Source organism: Pezoporus occidentalis, unplaced genomic scaffold (assembly GCF_034315485.1).
Source record: "Pezoporus occidentalis ecotype Australia unplaced genomic scaffold, CSIRO_AGI_Poc_V1 ctg54, whole genome shotgun sequence".
Lineage (NCBI taxonomy): Eukaryota > Metazoa > Chordata > Aves > Psittaciformes > Psittacidae > Pezoporus > Pezoporus occidentalis.
In genome coordinates, this window is record NW_026915877.1 from 7,007,077 (window position 1) to 7,028,448 (window position 21,372).

At 40.5% G+C, this 21,372-nt stretch overlaps 1 protein-coding gene across 6 annotated transcripts in view; it reads left to right on the forward strand.

Annotated features, from left to right (window-relative positions):
* The window catches only part of PRKG1 (protein kinase cGMP-dependent 1), a 492,239-nt gene that overhangs the window by 439,198 nt on the left and 31,669 nt on the right, over positions 1–21,372 (forward strand). For all 6 annotated transcript variants that reach the window (XM_062637910.1, XM_062637908.1, XM_062637911.1 and 3 more), the window contains exon 10: positions 18,518–18,614. In XM_062637910.1, the coding sequence (XP_062493894.1) occupies positions 18,518–18,614 (97 nt within the window). The remainder of the gene's footprint in view (positions 1–18,517; positions 18,615–21,372) is intronic.

The window sequence follows — 21,372 nt, forward strand, 5'->3', positions numbered from 1 at the left end:
GGACTATTGCAGGTTTTGCATAGCCTTGTGTACAAAGCATTGAAGCCCACCCCATTAGAAAATAAACAAAAGCATGTATTTTTATGCCATAATAAGATAAACCACTGCTACCTAATTAAAAAAGCAAATTAAAAAAGCTACCTATTAAAAAAAAGCTGCTGGATGCAGACATTTCTAATCCCTGTGCATCACTTACAAAGGAGTTCTGTCCCTCTCTGGTCTGCCTGGTATTAATCAGGGATCGACAGCATTCAACACTGAAGTGTTGAAGATTTCACAAAATTACACTTGTTTGGCATGTAGCTAAGTACAGGCCTTTTCTAATTCATTTTCAGGCTAAGGGAAGCTAATTTGAAACAACCACTGCTAATTCCAGGAAAACAAGGCGGCATTAAGTCTTTTTTGGGAGTTTCAAGTGACAGCATAGCCATTAGCAGAGGGGAAATGCAGGAATACAATCTTTATCAGAAACCATGTATTTGGCTATATTGTTCTTCTCCAAAAGCCACTATTTACCTTTTGGTTAAGTATTATTTTATTACATTATAAAATAAGTGTTCCTGGGTCTCTCCATCAGCAACAGTTAAAATTTTGTTGTTTATTAAAGATGCTGAAAGAGGCAGCAAAAAAACTACTCATTAAAGGAAGTGTGTAATTCTCTTTGAGAAAAGAAATGGAGTTTTGGAAAGTTTTGTGTATAGACTGAGTGCCAGGTAATAGTGGAGAAGTGTGTGCAGTACAAGAAATCCTTGCTATGATCTGGCCTTTGTATTGTGTCATGGAGTAGAAGGGATCATCCCTTTGTGGCTGCTTAAGTTTCTGTTGGAAGAAGCAGCTTTGGGCATCCCTGTGCCACAGAGATACTGAAGAGTTAAATGAAAAAAACTTGGATTTGTTATAGTGGTAGAAATGGTGACACAGTCCTCCTCTTTATGTGGGCCTAGGAGAATGCTAAGCCATGTTTCCTGGTCCCGAAGCCCTTGTCCTAACATGCGTCTCATGAGATTCATGATCTCCAGGATCACTTTGGTGTGCAACACTCTGCCCCTTCATGTAACACCTTTACAATATATGCTGCAAACCCATTCAGTCTTGAGAGCTGCAGGAGTATTCAAGGCAGTATCACTACTTGCTTTCTTTTCCATGTGCTTCTTCATGGCTGTTCTCCAGAGAAGGTACTGAGCAAAATGGACCCATGACCTGGTCCCAGACAGTTCACAGGTGATCTGTTCTTGAATAAGTGTATCTTCATTTTACAGGTGAGGAAACAGACATGGATAGGTTAATCAAATAAACCAGAGGTCAGAAAGAACAAAGCAGAACTGGAGATGGCACCATCCTACTCTCCATCCTCAGTCCTCAGGTGTAAATGTAAATGGCAGAGAAGGAGACAGAGTGGAAAAAGCTTCACCTGCAGAATTATTTCTTGTTTAGTGAGCTAACATAGGGTCATTATAGCAAACAGCAAGAAAAAATTGACATTTTTGATTTCAGTTGTGAAAGAATTAGTCTGTGTAACTTTGGTACTTAAGCATGGAGAAGAGTTCCTTATAGCAGACTATGTTCAGCGCTACCCCATATATAGTTAAACCAACAAACAAAAAAACAGATTTTAGTGGGGTCTCCCTTTAGTAAGTAAATCTTGACAATGTCACATTGTAAGTAGTTTGTAGGCCAGAAGGTCCCAACTTGCTTTCCTGTAGAGGCATTTACTTTTGACCAACCCTGTTGCCTTTCTCTGAGTTTTCCCTGGCAGCGCTCTCTCTGCTGGACTAGGACACAGAGGTACCAGGTACCTGTGGGCTTGTATAAAGACAAGCTGGTTTCGGCTCCCTTCCTAGTAATCCCTGACACTCAGTCTGTCTTCTTGACCATGCCTCAGCTGGTGCTTTCATGGGACTGTTACAAACTTCTGAGGGAGAACAATCATCTTTAAGTCTGTCTTTTGACATTAGAAGTTTGGGTTATTTTTCCTATGAGTATCAACTCATCTCATTTTTATTGCCTCCTGGGGAGGCAGTGAGGGTTTTAACCTGCTGGCCTTCACATACGTACATACCTCCAATATATTTATGCCACCTATAGGAGAGGTAAGTGGGGAAAATAAGTGAACTTGGAGTGCTGCAGGTAATGCAGGGAGCAGAAGCAAAGGGGCACTGAGAGGGAAGGCATTGATATGGGGGTAAACTGGCAATAGTGTAGGCTTTTTATGAAAATAATTATGTCGTTTTTAAAAAATGGAGCTACTCATCAAAGTAGGATAGAGACCAAATTAAAGTCTGCAACTGTTCAAGAATGTCTCCCAGAGGCGACGCCTTGCTACAGTTACTTCAAGCATATGTGTGTGTCGCAATGAGCTGAGGGGTCGCCTGTGAAAACGTGGGATATTCTGCCCTCCAGTGGAAGTACGGGAAAGTGCCTTTCAGAAGTTCTTGGCTCGAAGAGGAAGGGAGCCCGCAAAGAGATGCTGAGAAACTTCCAGGAAACTTACTGCTTTTAATCCGATGTCCCCAGAATCGGTGTTTCTCAGCGGATCCCCTTAGTCTTCTCTAGGTTCACCTGCCCATGCGTGCTGGTAGACCCATCGTTACCTGTACTCAAATTTTCCAAATCTGGGGCACTGAACCAGCTAGGTGATGTGTAGCCAGTAATATTTCAGTGGTTTTGTATGGGAGCATGGCTTGGAAGTGTATTTTGAGGAGTGCTTCAGCTCTTGGGATGCCATGAGTCGTTCTCCAAAATGGGCTGAATACATTGGGGGTGTGTTAGGAAATGTTCCCCTCCACTAGGAGAGGCAAATGAGTTGCTTAACTGCTGTGATGTGAAGAGTTTTAAGCCTTCCAGCATGCTCATTTCATTCCTGAAATGAGACAGCTTGCACCACTTTTCAAGCCAAGGAGTCATCTGGAGTAGAAAAACTTTGGGGTTATGGTGATGTGTTTGGTTCTTTTTTCCTCTTTCTATAATTAGAACATGATAATATTCAAATGTTGACAAAGCACTTAGTAGTTTTCTCACTTGGTGAATTTAGGATTAGCATCAGTGAATAAGCAAGAACTATGTTTTTTCCTCATGTTAGCTGCCATGTGTTAAATAAATGTCTGATTATAACTTTCTTTTATCAAGTCAAGACAAGTTGTAAGATTGAACATCTCATCTCTCACCACACTGAACACAAGCAGGCTTCCAGATCAGGCACCAGACATGGCGAAACACAACTCTGGGGTTTTTCTTATGCTATTATACATTACAAATAGGGGCCTTGAGTTTCTCAATTTATTCTAGTTATGTACAGATACACTGGAAGTGCCAATATAGGAGTGGCCTCACTGTATCAAGATGTGGCTAACCCTGTATCCCGTCTCTGACTGTGCCCAATAGCAGATATCTAGGAAGGAGAATAAGAGCAAAGAGATGCTTGTTGATTCATGATGCACCAGTTTCCAGTGATTTGGGACTCTGAGACTTCCTGCACACATATGCTGTTGATATATTTAGTAGCTCTGGGTGGTTTGGTTTGTTTTTTTTTAACCTGAATCCCCTTAGCTGCTTTCCATTTTAGACCTTTGCCTTCTCCTACCTGAGTTGTCTTTTTCCCAGGAAGAAACACCTAGTGCAGTCTTTCCTGCAACAAAAAACAATCCAGATATGTGCTTCTTGCCATCACATTCCTCAGTATCTTTTCCAATTCTGTTCTGTAGTTTTTGAGATGGAATGGAGGGGGTAAAGGTGGATGAAGAAAACCATTACTGCATGTATAAGATCAGGACTTTTTTTCCCTGACGTTCATCACTGCATTTCTACAGGATTTCAGTGAATGTATTATCTTGTCCCTGAGTCCCCGTGCAATTTTTCACCTTGGGATTTTTTTTTTTTTTTTTTTTTTTTTTGGTGTTTGGTGATTTTATATACTTGACCAATGTTGTCATTTTACTTATTCTCCCATTTTACAGATCATCTATAAAGATGTTGAGCAGGAAAGATTTGAGCACTCTTGGCCTCTATCCATTAGGAAAAACAGCTATATATTACTGTCTTCTGTTTCCTATTTTTAACCTTTCCTCTTATCTCGTGGCAGCTTAATTCCTCTAACAGCCTTTCAAACCTTGTCAAATGCCTTTTGGAAATCCAAGCCAGCTATATTGACCAGATCTCTCCAGCCCATGTGCTTGTTGATTCCTTCAAAGAACTCCAGTAGACTTGTGAAACATGTTGGCTCTTCCCCAAAGAAGTCAGATTTATCCATGCGTCAACTAATTCTGTTAGGACAGATGCTGGGCTTAGTCAAGTACAGCACTCTGGATCACATCAAAAAGCCACTTCCATCCCTCTGTGAGCAGAGCTGGTTACAAACCACAGTTAGTAGTTCACCTTGAGTTCAAGCAGAAGTGCTGGGTGAACACCATCTGGGCCTGGAAATGAGTTAACGTTCCTTTAGTTGACTTGGGTCCCCTACTGACACTTCAACTGGAGGCACTTATTCTGGTGATTCCCCTAGGAAGGAAGTTTGCAGTGATAGGATTTCCCCAAGATCTTCCATGTTGAACACTGGGGTAAAAAGTGCACTGAGCTTTCCTCAGATGGCTTTGTTTTTCTCGGTGTGCTCTTTCCAGAGCATGAGCCTCTGGAGACCCTAGAGCCTACAGTCAGATTCCTTGCTGCTGCTATGACTGAGAAGGATTTATTATTTGTTTATAAGCCTTTTGAAGTTGTTACTTGCATTATTTTTTTCCCCTGCCTTATGGTGTTTTTCCTTGCAACCAGACAGGGTTTAATTTTATTTTTTTTTCTTGTCTCTTTATTGATCTGTTTGAAACCAGTTCATATTTGAAGGTTGCCTTTCTGCTTTTGATGGACTGTCCCATCCTGCTGTTCAGCCACACCAGCTTCCTTTTGACCTATCCTAGGTCCACATTCAATAGATGGTATGTTTGCTATATGTTTCTGGATACCTACATGCTGCTGCTAAATTTAATTCCCATGTTCAACTCTTAGCTACTCTCTGAATTCCCTTTGTGAATTTTTAAGTGCAAGAGTGATGCTTTTATTTTAAACCTCTTTTCAGACCTCCAGCCATGTTAAATCTCAATACATTATGGTTTCTGTTACAGGGAGATTCTTCAGTTGGTGGTACTTTGAAATGTATCGTGCATATCATCTGGCATTAAGTCACAAATTTTCTTTGTTCATGGGCCACCTGTTTAACCATCTCCAAAACTAATCATTAATTGTGCTTAAAAATTCAGATTTGACAGATAGTATATTTAGACTTTGTTGCACACTCATAGTTGTCTTGTCTTTGATGAGGTCTTGTCAGAGGCTCCTTCAGCAGATCAAAGACACTCTTGCCTGTCTAATGAGTGGTCAGTAATCTCATCCTGATACTCTCCTTCCCTGTTTAGACTGTAATTTCCAATTACAGATGACCTGCATGACTTGATAATTTGTTAACCTGATTTAACGCAACAGATCACTCTTTCATTAGGACTAGGCTACTTGGTGTTTCCAGCCTTCATGTTTCCCGTGTCTTCTGTGGCTGCTGTCATCCTAGCAATGGTCATTTCATGCCTTCTATATGTTTGTCATGCCACAACTTTGTTGGGAGCCTGACCTAGTCCTCCCATTCTTCTTTCTTAGACCTTTTTTTTAATGTTTTTGGGACAGTACATGCACAGTTGCTTTGGTTTTTTTTTTTTCTGTTTTTCCAGATTGTCTTTAAATTGGCCCTTTGTTTTGATGCTTTTTCTTAACTTTTGCCAGATACTGGAAAATTCAGAGTTGTTAAGCTGGAGAGGAAACTTTCTGCCTCTGCAGAGTCAAAAAGGACCTGCATGGCCCAAGTAATTGATTTTTGTTTTGAAAGTCATACTCACAGAAAAAAAGTAAAATCTTAGCAGATAAGTCAAATTAAAAGCAGGTTTGACACAGGGTGATATCAGGATGGAGTTGGTTGTGTGGAGCCCAGCTTCCCTGATCTCTTCCCACATTTTCATCTGTCTGCCAGAATAAGCAAGAGGAGGGACAAACCTCTCTTTGTGTGTACACGTACTTGCTTTGTAAGGAAAAAAACTGCTTCCTGCCTGCTACCACTTTTTTGGTAGGTTTATGTCCTCCTCTCTGCCTTCTCCTTATATGTCACCTTTTTTTCAAAGTTAATTGGGATGAAACATGCCAGCTGTGCAGACATGCTTGGGGTGCTCTTAGGTTGGCCAAACAGATAAAAGCTTGAAGGTCTTGCACTAAAATTTTGGGAAGTTTGGTCCAGCAACCCCAGTGCAATTAGTAGCTCTCACTGATGATCTATGGACATTCTGGGGGAGCCAGTGGATTAAGAGAACATCATTCACCCATCTGCTACAGCAGCATCTCCAAATCCTGTCATACATGGGTGTACGTGAGAATTTAGAAGAAGCTGCAGGAAACATTGCAGAAATGCCTCTGGACAGCCCTTAGAGGAGGGACATAAGTTCGTTCGAGGTGGACCTCTACTTAGTAGCCATCAAGCTGGAAACCATCTAGCAAGCGATTTTTTTTCAGAGAGGATTAGGTCCTTTTAGAAAAAGAAATGGGGGCAAAACTTAGTGGCTCTCTGTCTAAAACACATGGGACTTCTACAAATGTACAGTAAGTAGTGAACACAGTAAGTCAGACAAATATGTATGTCTAACATCAGCAACATATCAATCTGTTCTCCTCATTCTTTAAAAAATGTAAGAGAAGAAAACTGCAGCCAAGTCTTTTTAATCTGAGCATTGCTGTTGCCATGGTGAGTCTTTACTCATGTGAGAAACACAGTCCTACATTAAGGCTGGAGGCAAAAGGGCCATTTAGTATTTACATGCTTAGATGGGCAGCTTTGGGGTTCGTGAGATCTAATTAGCAGTGTGCAATTAGATTGTGGGATTTTGTAAAGTAGAAAAGCAACAAGCAGAACTAACTGTGATTTGAGCAATTTCAAGCTGTAATTAGACTGAATTTTCCTTGAGATTACATCTGGCTTTCCAAGGTTATAACATGGCCATGGCTCTTCCCCAGTGACTCCCAATAAGTTGCCTTAAAATAATTTTGGTATTCTTCTGTGGTGGATATGCGGGCGTCTTTGAACCAAGTTTGGTAGCTGGGATTTATTCACCATTTGGAGTTCTAATGTGAAATGCTTTTTTTTCCTGAGCACTTCTCATAAGCATGGGTTTTCCTTGGTGTTTTCAAAAGGAAAAAATAGGGGATCTGAAGGTATTTCCTCTGATGTCAATCAGAAATGTGAGAGGAAAAAACGTGATGCCTTATCTTCAAATACATTTTCTTGTTTATAGATCCAAACTGTTAAATTCAGAACTAATAAGGAAAATAGAGGGAAATTTGTGACTTGTCTCCTTCCTCACCACAGTATTTTTTTTTCTTCTAAATTATTCAAAGATAGTTAGCATCACCGCAGGCGCTTTATTTTTCACTGCTTTTGCGTTAAAGTTACGTGTAAGTCTACAGTAGAATTCAGTATTGCTGAGTATACCCAAATGCATCAGCTGATGAATATGAGGATTTAAACCCAAATTTTATCTTGGTAGTGACCCATGATTTAGGAAGAGTTATATAGAAATTAGTATGCTATAGTCCCTGGCAATCCTTCAGTGAACTGCATTTTAATCTAGCTTGTCACTCTGCAGTGGGATGTTAGATGTTGTGCTGCAATCCAACAACCCATGAATCTAATATTTTACTCTGAAAGGTTGATTATTCAAATTAGAATTAGCATGTGATGAGAGAAATGTGCCAAGAAGGCTATTAAGGCATAATACTGTTGGGCACTGGCATAGCAAAGATAAAAAGGCAAGCTGAAGTGCATTGCACTTTCAGTTTATTCCCATCAGCCAGGCAGAAGAGTTTTGTCTTTGTAACGCGTGTGTGTGAGAGCATGATAAATGTATCTTTGCAATTTGATTCCTACCCCACATTTCTACTGTAATAAGCACAGCTGCATGGGGAAAAAAACCAAAACAGCTTTCTTGAAAGTAGGGATGAGGTGGCCAGGACATGAAACTCTCTGTGGACTAGGGTGAGCTAAAGTATATAATAGCTTTTATTTAGTGGCTGTAACATTTCAGCTGAATATCCTTTAAAAACTCACAGTAAAACAACAACAAGAAAAAAAGCCCAAAACAACAGAACACCTCAGTACTTCATGCCAGCTGGCATCAAAACATGATGGTATTGGGCTATGTGTAAATCAGTATTTCTTTCACCCAGCAACTGTGATAATACCCATTGCCCAAGGAAAACTGGTGGGATTTTTTCTAATGAAAGTTTACAGAAGTATGTGATTTGAACATTAATTTATTTGGGAAAAAAAAGATGTTGATGAATAACATTTTTAAATGATATTTCATTTTATATTTGATGTGCAATGTTTGAAGTGCTGTGAAAAATAATTTACTTTTCCTTAGAATTTGCTTAGTGTGAAATTTCAGGTTATGCTGTTGCTGCCTGTCTCGGAGTCAAGAAAGTTATTCATGCTTTATTTTTCCAGTGTCATCAATGAGTTTTCTACCCAGGTTAATCCAGCATATACACAATGGTGCTATCAGCAAATCTTTTGCGTTCAATCCCTCACTGCTGAGCCAAGGCAGAGCTGCAACACAATGGCAATGAGGCAGTTTCTTTGGTTTCCAGATAGTAACACCCAGAGTTAAGAAGAAACAAACCCCCTTCTTAAGCAATATCTTTTAATATTGTACAGAACAGGAAACACCACCAGAGGAAGGAATACTCCACATCCTCCCTCCGCCCCTTTTAATTAAAATTGATTAAAGTCTTGGGTTTGTAAGTCAGTCTACTCTGTAGAGTATATTGTTTGAACTATTTCAGGATGTTCTCAGCATTAAGCGTACTACAAAAGTGCAAATGTTATTTTAACCAAAGCTAAAACCAGGACTTCCTGAAGTAGGACCCCGAGAGTGCTGTTGAAGCACCAGGCTGTTTCATTAGAAGTTCGAGGAGAAACACATGCATCTAGAAAATAAACCACGCATTTTCAGTGGTGACCTCCCTTTGACTTTCAGTGAAAAGCAGGCAACCTATTCCCTAAAAAGCATCCTGATAACCTTGTGCTCTATTGAAAGCACTGTGCTTCATACCTGTATGGCATTATCACCCCCTGGTCAGATGACAGTTTGATTCTTCCACCAAAATTTTGGCTTGTTTCTGTCACGTGAGCATTGTGTGGATATTTAATAAGGGTGTTACAAGAAGAGAGGATCCCACAGTGAACATCTGAAAAAAAGGTTGAAATTTTTAGGAGTTTAAATAAAGTTGCTCCCTGCACATCCTTTGTTCAGATAAGATCCCACTGCAGAGCTCATACTGTTGCTAGAAGGAAGGTACTGAACCCAATAGGCATAATTTGTTTAACAAGTTATTGCCAATATCTTGGCACATTTAGAAGTTGAACAATATTAACTTCGAAGTTTCAAGAGCCTGGATGATGACAAGATCTTTTGAGCTATTTTAACTGACTGTATTTGGGTACATTCAGTTACATTTCTCAGCGAAATTGGTCTCCATGCAATAGCAAGTCTTCAAAGTCCCATAATTCAAACAAATCTTCTATTTGCTAAAGTACTGAAACAACTTACAATAAGCACAGCTTATTATAATAGCATAGTATCATGTTCACGTTGCCAAGTTCTAATTAAAAAGTAATGTGCTTTTAAAATAGGGGAAGGAATGATTTCTCTGTTAGTTTTTTAACTTTATGTTTTTAATTTCAGATCTCCTTCCCCTTCCAGAGGAAGTTAGAGATGCCATAGCTTTAATGTCTGTTTTAGCTGCCACTCAAATGTTCACTTTCTGTAAGAAAATCTAAACCAGGAGGTATGCTATTTCTCCTGATGTGAAAGTCATTAAAGGCAAGTATGCTTTGAGTTCAAGTGCTGGGGGGTCCAAGAAAAATTCCCAGCCCTGACAACATGAACTTGAAAAGAAAGACAGCCTTTCTTTTTGATGCAATGGTCTATGCAGCTCTAGCTTTCAATTGCATCACCGCCACTAGCACATTGCTTTTAAAAATCCAAATGAAATCTCTCTTGATTTGGATTTTCAGTTGAAAGTGTAAGACATATAAAGAAGTGGTAGCAGCTAAATCGGGAGTTAAAGCCATGGCACTGCTGACCTCAGGAGGATGGTCTGGAAGAAGGAGACCTGAACTAAGGAAAAGTTGGGTTTCAAGTTATCATACTTTCTCCCTGTATCTGTCTATCTACGGACATGGGTAGATAGATTGATATACACCTTCTACTTTTTCAGTGTTGTTTGCAGTTAGGAAAAATGGAAGAGTAACATGAGTTTAATGTTCTCCTCGCTCTTCCTTGGTGCAGGGCAGTAAATCATCTCTAGCAAGTCAAGATCTGTAGGTAACACTGTAACATCCACCTCTCCCAGGAATGGATTAGCATCAGGTTAGCAAATATCAGGCAGAATTTATTTATGGGCACACTAAAATGCTATCTGTCCATTATCCCTGTCAAAGGACAGAAAACAACATCTGGATTTAGGGCAATAGCATGCCAGTGCTCCCTGGTTAATACAACTCAGGGCTGGGTGGGTGACAGCAACCTTCCTGCCAATGGGAGATACCACACCACAGTCATCTTGTGCTGGTACTTCTATCCAACAGCTTGCAGTCTTTGATTGGTGTTTTCCTGCTTTCCCTGCCGATGGAGATATCCTGGAACAATTTTGTGATCCTGTATTTGTGAACGAGCTAATAAATTGCAATAATGTGGCAGATCTTGAAATGAATTCAGCTTTTCTGTAATGTTATGTAATTGACAGTAAAATAGGTAAAGAGCTGGTCTTTTTCTTGTTATTTTTGTTCTTACTGATACCAGTGTTTACCTGAAAGGGACTTTTGGAAGTTAAAAGGTGCATTTGTGTGTCATCTAGTACCCTGAGGAAGAAACACAAAACATAGGCATTTCCAAGACATTTCCATACATGGTAGTTAGGAAATAGTTATTATCTGCTATCACTGCCTGCTCTGAGTGTAATTTTGGGGGGAGCATCTTCCTTTCACCTAATACAAGTCAGTGGAGACCTGAGAGTGCTCTTCACCTACTAGGTGACGCTTAGAGAAGTCTGATGAGCATGTTACAGTCTTCCCCAAAAGGTTTTGGGTTCAAACCCTTGTTTGTATTTATTTTATTTTTTTACTGTAATGGTTTGTCAAGGCACATCTCCCTCCACCAGGAGTAGTGACTCAAATAGATTGGAGAGAATGCTAGGTAAGAAGGGTTTTGCATGTGGGGTGGGACCTTTGAGAGGTTGAGTGGCAACACACCATAAAGAAAAACAGATTTGCTCTCAATGCCTCTCAAGAATTTGCTTTCAGGCATTCCCAGGCTCTGGATCTTGCTGGTTGTGTAAAATACACTGTCGCTGTGCCATGCTTCTGTCTGTTGCCTGAATGTGGCTAAGTCTTCTGAGCCCCACTCAAAACAGGGCGTAGTTGAAGGTAAGGATCTCATGTGGGCATGACATAAGGTGCTTTTTATTTTGCTTTCACCCATATGACCATTCATAGATTTCCCCTTATCCAAAATCGTTCAGAAACACACGAGTCTTAGCTTTTTGGAGTCATTTGAGCTGGCGGGGAAGAGGGCTGGCTGGAGCAGAAGGCAAGATATGGGATCCCTACCACCATTTGCTGCATTTGCTCTTCTTTACATTGCTTTTAGATAGTGAAGCTTCCTTGTTACATGAAATCGATCCATGTCCTCTACCACTTTTCACTTGCATTTGGAATTGCATCTCTCTTAATAGCATGAATCCAATCCAGAAAGCCTGCTGTGACTTCAGGGTCCAGGGCAGGGCAATAGCAGCCAGGTGCCATAAGTAGACTAGACCCAGGTGGGTTATTTCACCAGGGCTAAAATATGTATATTTAGATATATATAGAAAAAGTAGTTACAAAATCAAAGATTTGGGGGAAATTTTGCTGTCATTTATTCACAAACTAGTTTTGTTTGGGTTTTTTTAAGTGCTGCATCAGTTGAAGCACCATGCTAAAAAGAAATTAGCTATGCCTTAAGAATCTAGCTATATCTTAAGAACCATAATGAGATGGACTCTCTTCTTTAGTGGACACAGAAATCTAGTTTTCTTTTGTAAAGCGTTTCTTTTGTAAAGCGTTTTTCCCCACCTGTGGCTGTTAGGCTCATTTAATTTGCAGGCTGGGTCAGGTGTTCACCATCCATGTATTGGAACTCAAGTTATTTTAGTCTTTGCAGAGATTCATTATTTCTGCAGAAGTGTATGCCTCAACTATGGGTGATACAGTGATCAGGCCAGAATTTCAGCAAAAAAGCTGAATATAAGGCTGACAAAATAGCTGTTAAATGAGCAGGTGTCTGACACTGAGGAAGACTCTGAAATTCTGTTTTTATCCACCCAAAATGGTTACATTCACTCTTATCAGGGAGTTGGTGGTTGGTTCCCATTTGGTTGTAATTTACATCTAGTTGGCAGCATGCAGGTGGAAAGAGCCAAGTTGTCTATCAAGATGACAGTTTGGTAACAGATGTCTAATGTTTCCCAACACATTTAGCTCATGTGATAGGAATTGTGAGCTAGTTTAGTAAAGCTGAGCAGTTGGGCAACTGCAAACCTCTGCTCCTCACATTTTGTCATTTATTCTTTTTAGCTGTCTAGGTAAGATGATTTTCTTTTTTTTTTTTTTTTTTGTAGATTTTGGAGGAGAAGCTTGAAATGTGCTTTAGAGTAATTGTCGTCCTAGGAGGCAATCACTCATTTAAATGCTTGGAAATGTCCAGCAGTGTAAGAAGCCGTGTGTTTTTCTCTCCTATTCTGCATAACAGGCATTGCCCAAATGCTTGGGCTGTGGCTTCTGCACTGCTGTTTCAAAGTAGCAGGGACATGTGGACAATGGTATTTACTCCTGATCCCTCTGATTACTCTGGTTTCTCACATGTGATTCCCGTCCGTGCTGAAGAGGAGGCCAAATCAAGGCATTTTAATTAGCAGCTCCTTAGGAGTATGTATTTTATTTGGAGGGACAGAAAGAAGTGATGGTACCAAGCCCCAGCTCACCCATAAAAGGGCCCTGATACTTGTTAGGGCAAGAACGTTACAGAAAGTCAGTCATTTGAGTGAGATTTCAGTAGGTACCTCTATCATTCAGATTTTCAAGAAATCTTGGAGAAGAGCTTGATAGGTTTGGAAGGATGCTTGTGTTTGACCTAGATCTGAACATCTCCTCTGTGCTGTTTTGTGACATCCACTATGGAAAAGATACCTCTCCTGTTAGGTACCGGAGTGGACTATATGCTCTGGCAGGTGGGTTTGGTAGGGTATGTGACAAAACCTGTTTTCAATAAGCAAAAAGTCCTATTAAGAATGCACTGGGAGTTAAAGCCTGAGATTCCCACAAGCTCTGGTGAGAATCTCAGCCTTAATTTTAAAAGCTCTTTATTAAAGAGCAAACTTTTTGTTTTCTCTCTGTTTTGATAACGTTACATAGAATCAGAGAACAGTTATGGACAGAAAGGACCTTCAGATCATCTAGTTCCAACCCCCCTGCCATGGGCAGGGACACCTCCCATTAACCCATGTCACCCAAGGCTCTGTCCAACCTGGCCTTGAACACTGCCAGGGATAGAGCATTCACAGCTCCCTTGGGCAACCCGTTCCACTGCCTCACCACCCTCACAGTAAAGAACTTCTTCCTTATATCTAACCAGAACTTCCCCTGTTTAAGTTTTAATCTGTTACCCCTTGTCCTATCGCTACAGTCCCTAATGAAAAGTCCCTCTCCAGCATCCTTATAGGCCTCCTTCAGATACTGGAAGGCTGCTATGAGGTCTCCACACAGCCTTCTCTTCTCCAGGCTGAACAGCCCCAACTTTCTCAGCCTGTCTTCATACGGGAGGTGCTTCAGTCCCCTGATCATCCTTGTGGCCCTTCTCTGGACTTGTTCCAACAGTTCCATGTCCTTTTTATGTTGAGGACACCAGAACTGCACACAATACTCCAAGTGAGGTCTCACAAGAGCAGAGTAGAGAGGCAGGATCACCTCCTTCCACCTGCTGGTCACGCTCCTTTTGATGCAGCCCAGGATACGGTTGGCTTTCTGGGCTGTGAGCGCACACTGAAGCCGGCTCATGTTCATTTTCTCATTGACCAACACCCCCAAGTCCTTCTCACAGGGCTGCTCTGAATCTCTTCTCTGCCCAACCTGTAGCTGTGCCTGGGATTGCTCCGACCCAGGTGTAGGACCTTGCACTTGGCATGGTTAAACTTCATGAGGCTGGCATCAGCCCACCTCACAAGCGTGTCAAGGTCCCTCTGGATGGCATTCCTTCCCTCCAGGGTATCAACCGAACCACACAGCTTGGTGTCATCGGCAGACTTGCTGAGGGCACACTCAATCCCACTTTCCATGTCACCAACCAAGATGTTGAACAAGACCAGTGCCAACGCTCATCCCTGAGGGACACCACTCATTACTGGTCTCCAGCTGGACATTGAGCCATTGACCACAACTCTTTGCATATGGCCATTAAGCCAGTTCTTTATCCACAGAGTGGTCCATCATCAAGTGGATGTCTCTCCAATTCAGAGACAAGGATGTTGTGTGGGACAGTGTCAAACGCTTTGCACAAGTCCAGGTAGATGACATCAACTGCTCTGCCCCTCTCCATCAGTTCCGTAGCCCCATCACAGAAGGCCACCAAATTGGTCAGTCAGGATTTCCCCTTAGTGAAGCCATGCTGGCTGTCACCAAGCACCTTGTTGTTTATCATGTGCCCTAGGATGCCTTCCAGGAGAATCTGTTTCCTGTGTCTTTTCTTGTGCATTTCCAGCTATGATTTCCCAGGCATATTGGCCTGTGATAGCTTGGGCAAAAGGCACAGTTACCAAAATATCTGGAGAAGGACTCTTCTTAATTATGTCTAATTCAGAAAACCCCAGAAATCTCAGCATAGAAAGTTTGGATATTGCTTCTGTGTAGCTCCAAAGTGTCACTGAACATGGGTATGATACTGATCAGCATTCGTGCCTCCAAGCCTGGTCAAGATGTCTTCCCAATAGATCTCTTATCTATTAATTTAGAAACTTAAATCACCAAGTCTTCCAGAGGTCAAAAAATCATTTTCTTGTTTGAAAAATCTCAGAGTACCAGCATGCATCTGTGTATTTAGAATATAGCCGCATTTCTTGTTAGACTGCTAGGTACCAGATGGGAAGAGCCTGTAGCATCTGAAGATCAGATCAGAAGAAATATACCCTGACTTGGCACACATGTATGTTTTCCCAGAGTGCAAGTTATTTCCATGTCATCGTGCACAAGTGTGGTCAAACTGTCTCCACCATTCATCCCATCTCTGTTATGTTCCCAGGGAATATCCCAAACATCCTCCCCAGTATCTAAGTGTAAGCAGATTTCTTCAGTCTGGTCCAGAGCCAGATGTTTTCCTGTAGACACACAAATATTAATTTTTAATACAACAATATAATTTTTTAACTACTTCTGTATTTCTTTGCACTGCCCTCCCAATGCCTTGAAAGAGTCTCTTTTCTTTTGGAGGGGATAAAATCATACATCACTTTTTTTTTCACTGTAATTTTATTGAGTGAGGAACACGTGCTACAAAAAGCCTTCGGATTTTCTGTTTAGAGAGCAGCATCCTTAAATTAAGGAAATTGGAGGACAGAAGTTGAATATTCCGTATTCTAAGTGTCAGGATGAGGATTATACCCTGCTTTCTGATTAGGAGATGTCTTGGGAATATTTGCATTTTGATATTTTTATTTAGTGATTGAAGAGATATTTTTTCTTAAGCTTCTCAGGGCCTGTAAGTGTATAACTTCTGTTAGTTTATAGGAATTTATCTTGAAAGTGGACTTTGACCTTTATAGCTTGGATTAAAACAGAATTCAGATGAGACTGTTGTTACTAAGTGTGTGAAAGGCTTGCTTGCCTGATTTTAAATGTGTTTGGTTTCACTATATGTTTTTGGAATTTCTTTCGGTTTTTGGATGCCTGTTGCACATTATTTAGCAAACTGCATCTGACTGTTTTATATGCTTCGTTTCACTTGTCTGTATTAACTACACTTAAGAAGTCTGTCACAGAAAATTAGCCAAGAGATTTCAAAAAACTATCACAATAATGCTGCAAGTACATTTTCTAAACAAAGCAATGAATGAACATATTTTTGTACTTTAAAAGCCATCAGTAGAGCTCTCAGTTTCTGCAACTCAACACAAAATGATGAAGAAGTTGGGACTGGAGTAGAAGATCCTGACTGCAATCAAACTAAGGGATTTTTGGGAGAACTGGTGGAATTTGCAGGAGCTGGAACAAGCATCCTGCTTGCCTTACCAGCAGCATGCCATGTCTTACCTAGATTTGTCCTCTCGTGACACATGATGTGAACTATACATAATTTTTGTAGGACTTGGTCATCTTTCAGGATGAGGTATTATAGGGAAAGCAGTATTTCCTGTCTCTGTCCCATATGATTTTGGAGCCCCTAACCCTTCTGACACACTGCTGTTTGCCATTTCTCATACCCTGCTTGTTCAGCATTGAGAAATCCTTACTAGTTGCTCAGGAGAGAAGATGGGATAGCTGACGCCATGCCTCCCTGGAAGCACGAGATGGCTTAGGCAAAGATAATGCAGGGCTCCTTGACCTGAAGTTGTTTGATTGTTGAAGGGAAATTGTCCGTGCTGGGATTTCCTCTCCCTAGCAATTATAAATCATTAAGGGTATTCAACTGGTCTATACGTTTATCATGAAAATTAGATCCATCTCATTGCTCTGTCACCCTTAAAATAATGTTTCTGCTGTGATTTAGAAGGGAGCACATAGGTACATCTTTAATTTAGCAGAGGTTTTCAGTGACAGGTTTAGTATGCACCTCTTGATGAGTGTAAAGCAATCAATAAGCAGCTGTGTCACACAAGGTTATCCCAAGTTTAAAGCAGGCTCAGTTCTGATTGGTTTCCAAAGTCAGATGCATCAGGCTGCTGTGGCCACAGGAGCAAGGTCACCAAGAGGATCTGGTGACAGTATAAATAATAAAGCAGAGTTTAAATAGTTTGTCTACAGCACCCCAAGTTAAAATTATGCTTTATTGCATTGGATTTGGGCCTTCGTGATGTGACTTTTCACATTTCTTCACATCTCATTTTATTTTTCCCTTTTAACTTTAAAATTGGAGGGAGGAGAGAGGGGCTTTTTCCCTCCCAGTGTCATTGAAGTTTTAACTAAAGAACGTAGTTTGAAGGGAAAAAGTCAATAGATCAATTCCATCCCATTATTGAATTAAAGACAGGTGTGATGGACAAGGTGCTTAAAAGGATAGACAGGTGCATATGTATGTATGATTGAGGCTAACATTATGATGTTTTATCTTTACACTAGCATTATCATGCACAAATGAAACATCCAGGTGAAATAGTGGATTATATGAAAAATATTTTGGCTAAAATTAAGTGCTGCAAACCACACCAATTCCCCCTTTACACCCTCCATGCCTGTCTCCATAATCCTGTCAATGCTCTTTTCCCATACAAGTCTGTGTTGCCAGCAGCCAAAGGTTGTACATGCACGGGGACTCCTCCAGCAGCTGAATGTCAGACTTTATTGAGTGGGTGGATCCTGTTCATCCATTTCCCCTCCGAGCCTTTCTAAAAATACCATAAACCTTGTCAAGGAGCTATTTTAGAGGAATCATGTTCATGAGGATAGTCATGGGAAGCTTATTTTGGCAGGCTTGCATGTGTTCAATTTGCATGCTTCCTTAGTCAAGGGCTTGGTGAACCTGTGTTGTGAGCCAGTTGGACATGGGCTAAAGAGAGAGCATCTGGATTTGGAGACCTCCAGGGATGGGACGTCTACTCCAAGTGAGCTTATAGGAGGAAAAGAAGTGAAGATATTCTTATAGAAATGTTGATATGTGACTGAATTCATTCATTTCAGGCATTTGCACACCAGCCCGCAGCTTATCGGATCTGATTTCATAAAACCTGGCTGTGATTTCTCTCCAGGGACCTTAATGATCTTGCCACTTCCAATAAACATTTATAGAAACTACTGCTAGCCTGTGGATAAGACATACTCCTATGAGAGACTTTATCTTCTAAAAATACTTAAAGACACCAAAAAAAAAAAACCCACCCACAAGAAGATCAATAGAAAACATCAAAATGTAGCATTTGCTGGGTAGCTGGAGCTGAATTGCAGTACCAGACATTTGCATTGTAGGCATGCAGTAGGTATGTTTGCTTTTCTCACTTGGAAACCACGCACATCGGAGAGATGCTATAATTGGGACTAGTAAATCGATGTGTGTGCATAAAAGCAAACTGTAAGAGATAAAATGGAAACTGAGCAGGTAAAGGCTGTTCCATGCTCATGCCATTCGGGTACAGTATTGCACAGTACTCATGTTTACACCTCTAAGAAATTTCCATTTTTTCACATAAAAAAATCCAGATATGAAGCCGAAGCTGCCTTCTTCGCCAACCTGAAACTGTCTGATTTCAACATCATTGACACCCTTGGAGTCGGAGGGTTTGGACGAGTTGAGCTGGTAGGTAACCTTTTCTTTGAAGTTTGAGTGTCCTAGAGTAAGTACTGTGTTACTGGTCTTTTAATTTTTCTTTGTTTTTACACCTGAATAACTGGAAGAAAATTATGTGATGGGATTATATATTTTCTAGTGGTTGAAGAAAGCTGAATTACATTTTCTGGTAAATAAAAATGTGCAAATAAATGCTTTGCAGTATCCAAGAAGAATTTGTGTACTAGGTTGAGAGATGAGCACACATGTCTCCGAGTGGTCTTTTGATTGCCTTTTAAAAATAACCTGAAGAACTGTGTAGCTGTAAAGTGTTAAGGTTGAAGGAGCAATCTAAAATCTTACTTAACCAAAACTGGAGAATGGTACAGTGTCTCTTCTAAGCAGTTTCTGATTCAGGTATAGAGAGAGTTTTGTTCTGTTATCATGAAATCCGTACATTCATTTCAGACATTCAGTGTCTAAACTATTACAGTTCACAGAAAACTACTTATTTTGTGCAGAATTTTGTAGAAAGGAAAAAATTCAACCTTGCTTTTTCCTCTTCTTGGATTTAGAGGTCAGCAGTTTTTATTAAAACTGAGCGGGAGGAGACTGAATTGGCAGCCATTGTGTGACCCATCTGAAATACAATGTAAATACGAAAACCTATGATAGAAAGAGTGAGTTTAGTTTACATCATGGTGCTGACCATGGAGGAGCTTCTGATACTGGCCACAAGTACAGTATGTTAGGAACTCCTGTAAATTAGGGGCAGAAAAGGAAACAGTTACTGCTGCATCATGAAAACTCGGGGAAGATCCCACTCTGTAACCCTACTGGCGCCAAACACACTTGTAGTGCTGGTAACTGGAAAGCTGGCAAAATTAAGTGGTTTGGTGATTATTTGTGTTGTTATCAGGTAGATTCTGTGTTAAAAGCGCAACTAGCTCTTCCATGTAATTTATTTCTAAGCTTTCATGTTTGGGTGTATGTAAAATTGCGCAGAGGGAGAGCGTGTCCATAAGAATGATGGTCCCTTCCTGCAGTTTGGGTTTTGATTTATTATTTATTTATTTGTTTGTTTGTTATTTTGGAATAAGAGCTCACCTGTATTCTGGAAAGGCTGTCTTTTCCCCACTGCTTCTATAGCCATCTATTGCTGAGAATGCTTTAAAGCAGGAGTTTAATTTGGGTTGTGCTCGACCTCCCTTTTGAAGGCCTTTCACCCTCTGTTGACAACAGCATAATGCTCAGGAGATTCGTCTCCAAATTAACACTACCTCTGGCTTCTCTGCCTGACGGGACCTGTAGCGAGGGAGCCACCAGTTTGGTGCTTGTTTTGAATCTTCTGAAGGAGCTTGTAAGGATTTTTTTCATTTTTAAGGCTTTTTTGGCACAAGCTCTCAAGATGTTTGAAAACCTCGACATGTTCCTGGGAAGGTGCATAAGTTTGTGTTCATAAGGGTTCCTTATGAGACCCTCAAACCACATATGAAAGCAGATTGGACTGTTACTTATGGCAATGGGCCAGTCCTCTAACTCTGGGTGCTCACAGAATTAATTTGGAAGGTTTAAGATGTTGTCAAAAACTAAATCTTAGCAACATGTGACACTTGGCCAGGTGTGAAGAAAAGCAGGAATGGACATGCTCTGTCACTTCAACATACCAGATCAGAGTCAGGCAGTTCTTAGGAAATGTGCAACTCTCAGAAGCCTCCAAGAAGCCATGGTGCCACCAATGCAGCCTGCTCGAGGCTGCTGATGGGAAAAATGTTTCCATTATCTTGTAGGGCTTTTCTTAAGCAGGAAAATGCTGGTTAAGGTCATTTTCTATAGCTTTTAACTAATACTGAATTGCACACAGAAGGATAAATGATATTTCAAAGTTTAGCTTAATGTTCCAGATTTTATTTTTTTTTTACCAGAGAGGGAAATTTTATTATTAAAACAAGAAAATATTCTTTTTGTCAAAACTAAGCCTAGAATTGCTACCTCTAGCTTCTGCCTTCTCCATGAAAAATATAATTTAAGGCCTGAAAATACACTAATGCAAAAAGTATCAGAGGAATTGACTATTGCCTGAGTGTATTACAGAAGCCTGCTAGTGCACTGCAGTACTGTGATTTGTTCCTGGAAAACATTCACATTTTTGCACTTTCAGAGAGCAAAACTGATCAAATAAATAAAGTATGTTGAAAGGAAGAAGATTTTTGTAGCTCGACCTCAGCCACTGTGGGCAAATTCCCCCTAGAGCATCTCCGTACCCTTCAAGAGGGCAGCTGGTGGTGTCTGGTTGAAAACTGGAATGTCTGGGGCTTAGTTTGAGTCTTGCTGGCCAAGAAGAAATAATGATCCCATTGGTCTGCATGCTAAGTTCCGGATGTGGTATGTATCAATACACACTGGTTTTCCAGACAACTCTGTGAATGCTGGCTGTTTGGAGAGGTCACCCCTTCAGTGCATTCATATACAAATACATGGCTTGAAGGCAAGACAGCCTAAAAATTAAAACTTTTTTAAATTTATGGAGATTACAGGTGGAAATATCATATTTTATTTTTTTCCCTTTTCTAGTTAGCTTTATTATTTGTATGTCAGGAGATATTTCCAATTGACTTCTTGTTTTTTAATAGCATGGATTAAGAGACAAATCCACTATTTTTTGCAGCTCAGCTTCTCAGCTGTATGACAGCTGACCATGTTCTGTGTTGGGGTGAAAGAGCCTTAATAATACATTGGAATAAGGAATGTCATCTCAGGTTCATGTCCCGTGAGACACCACTTTGCA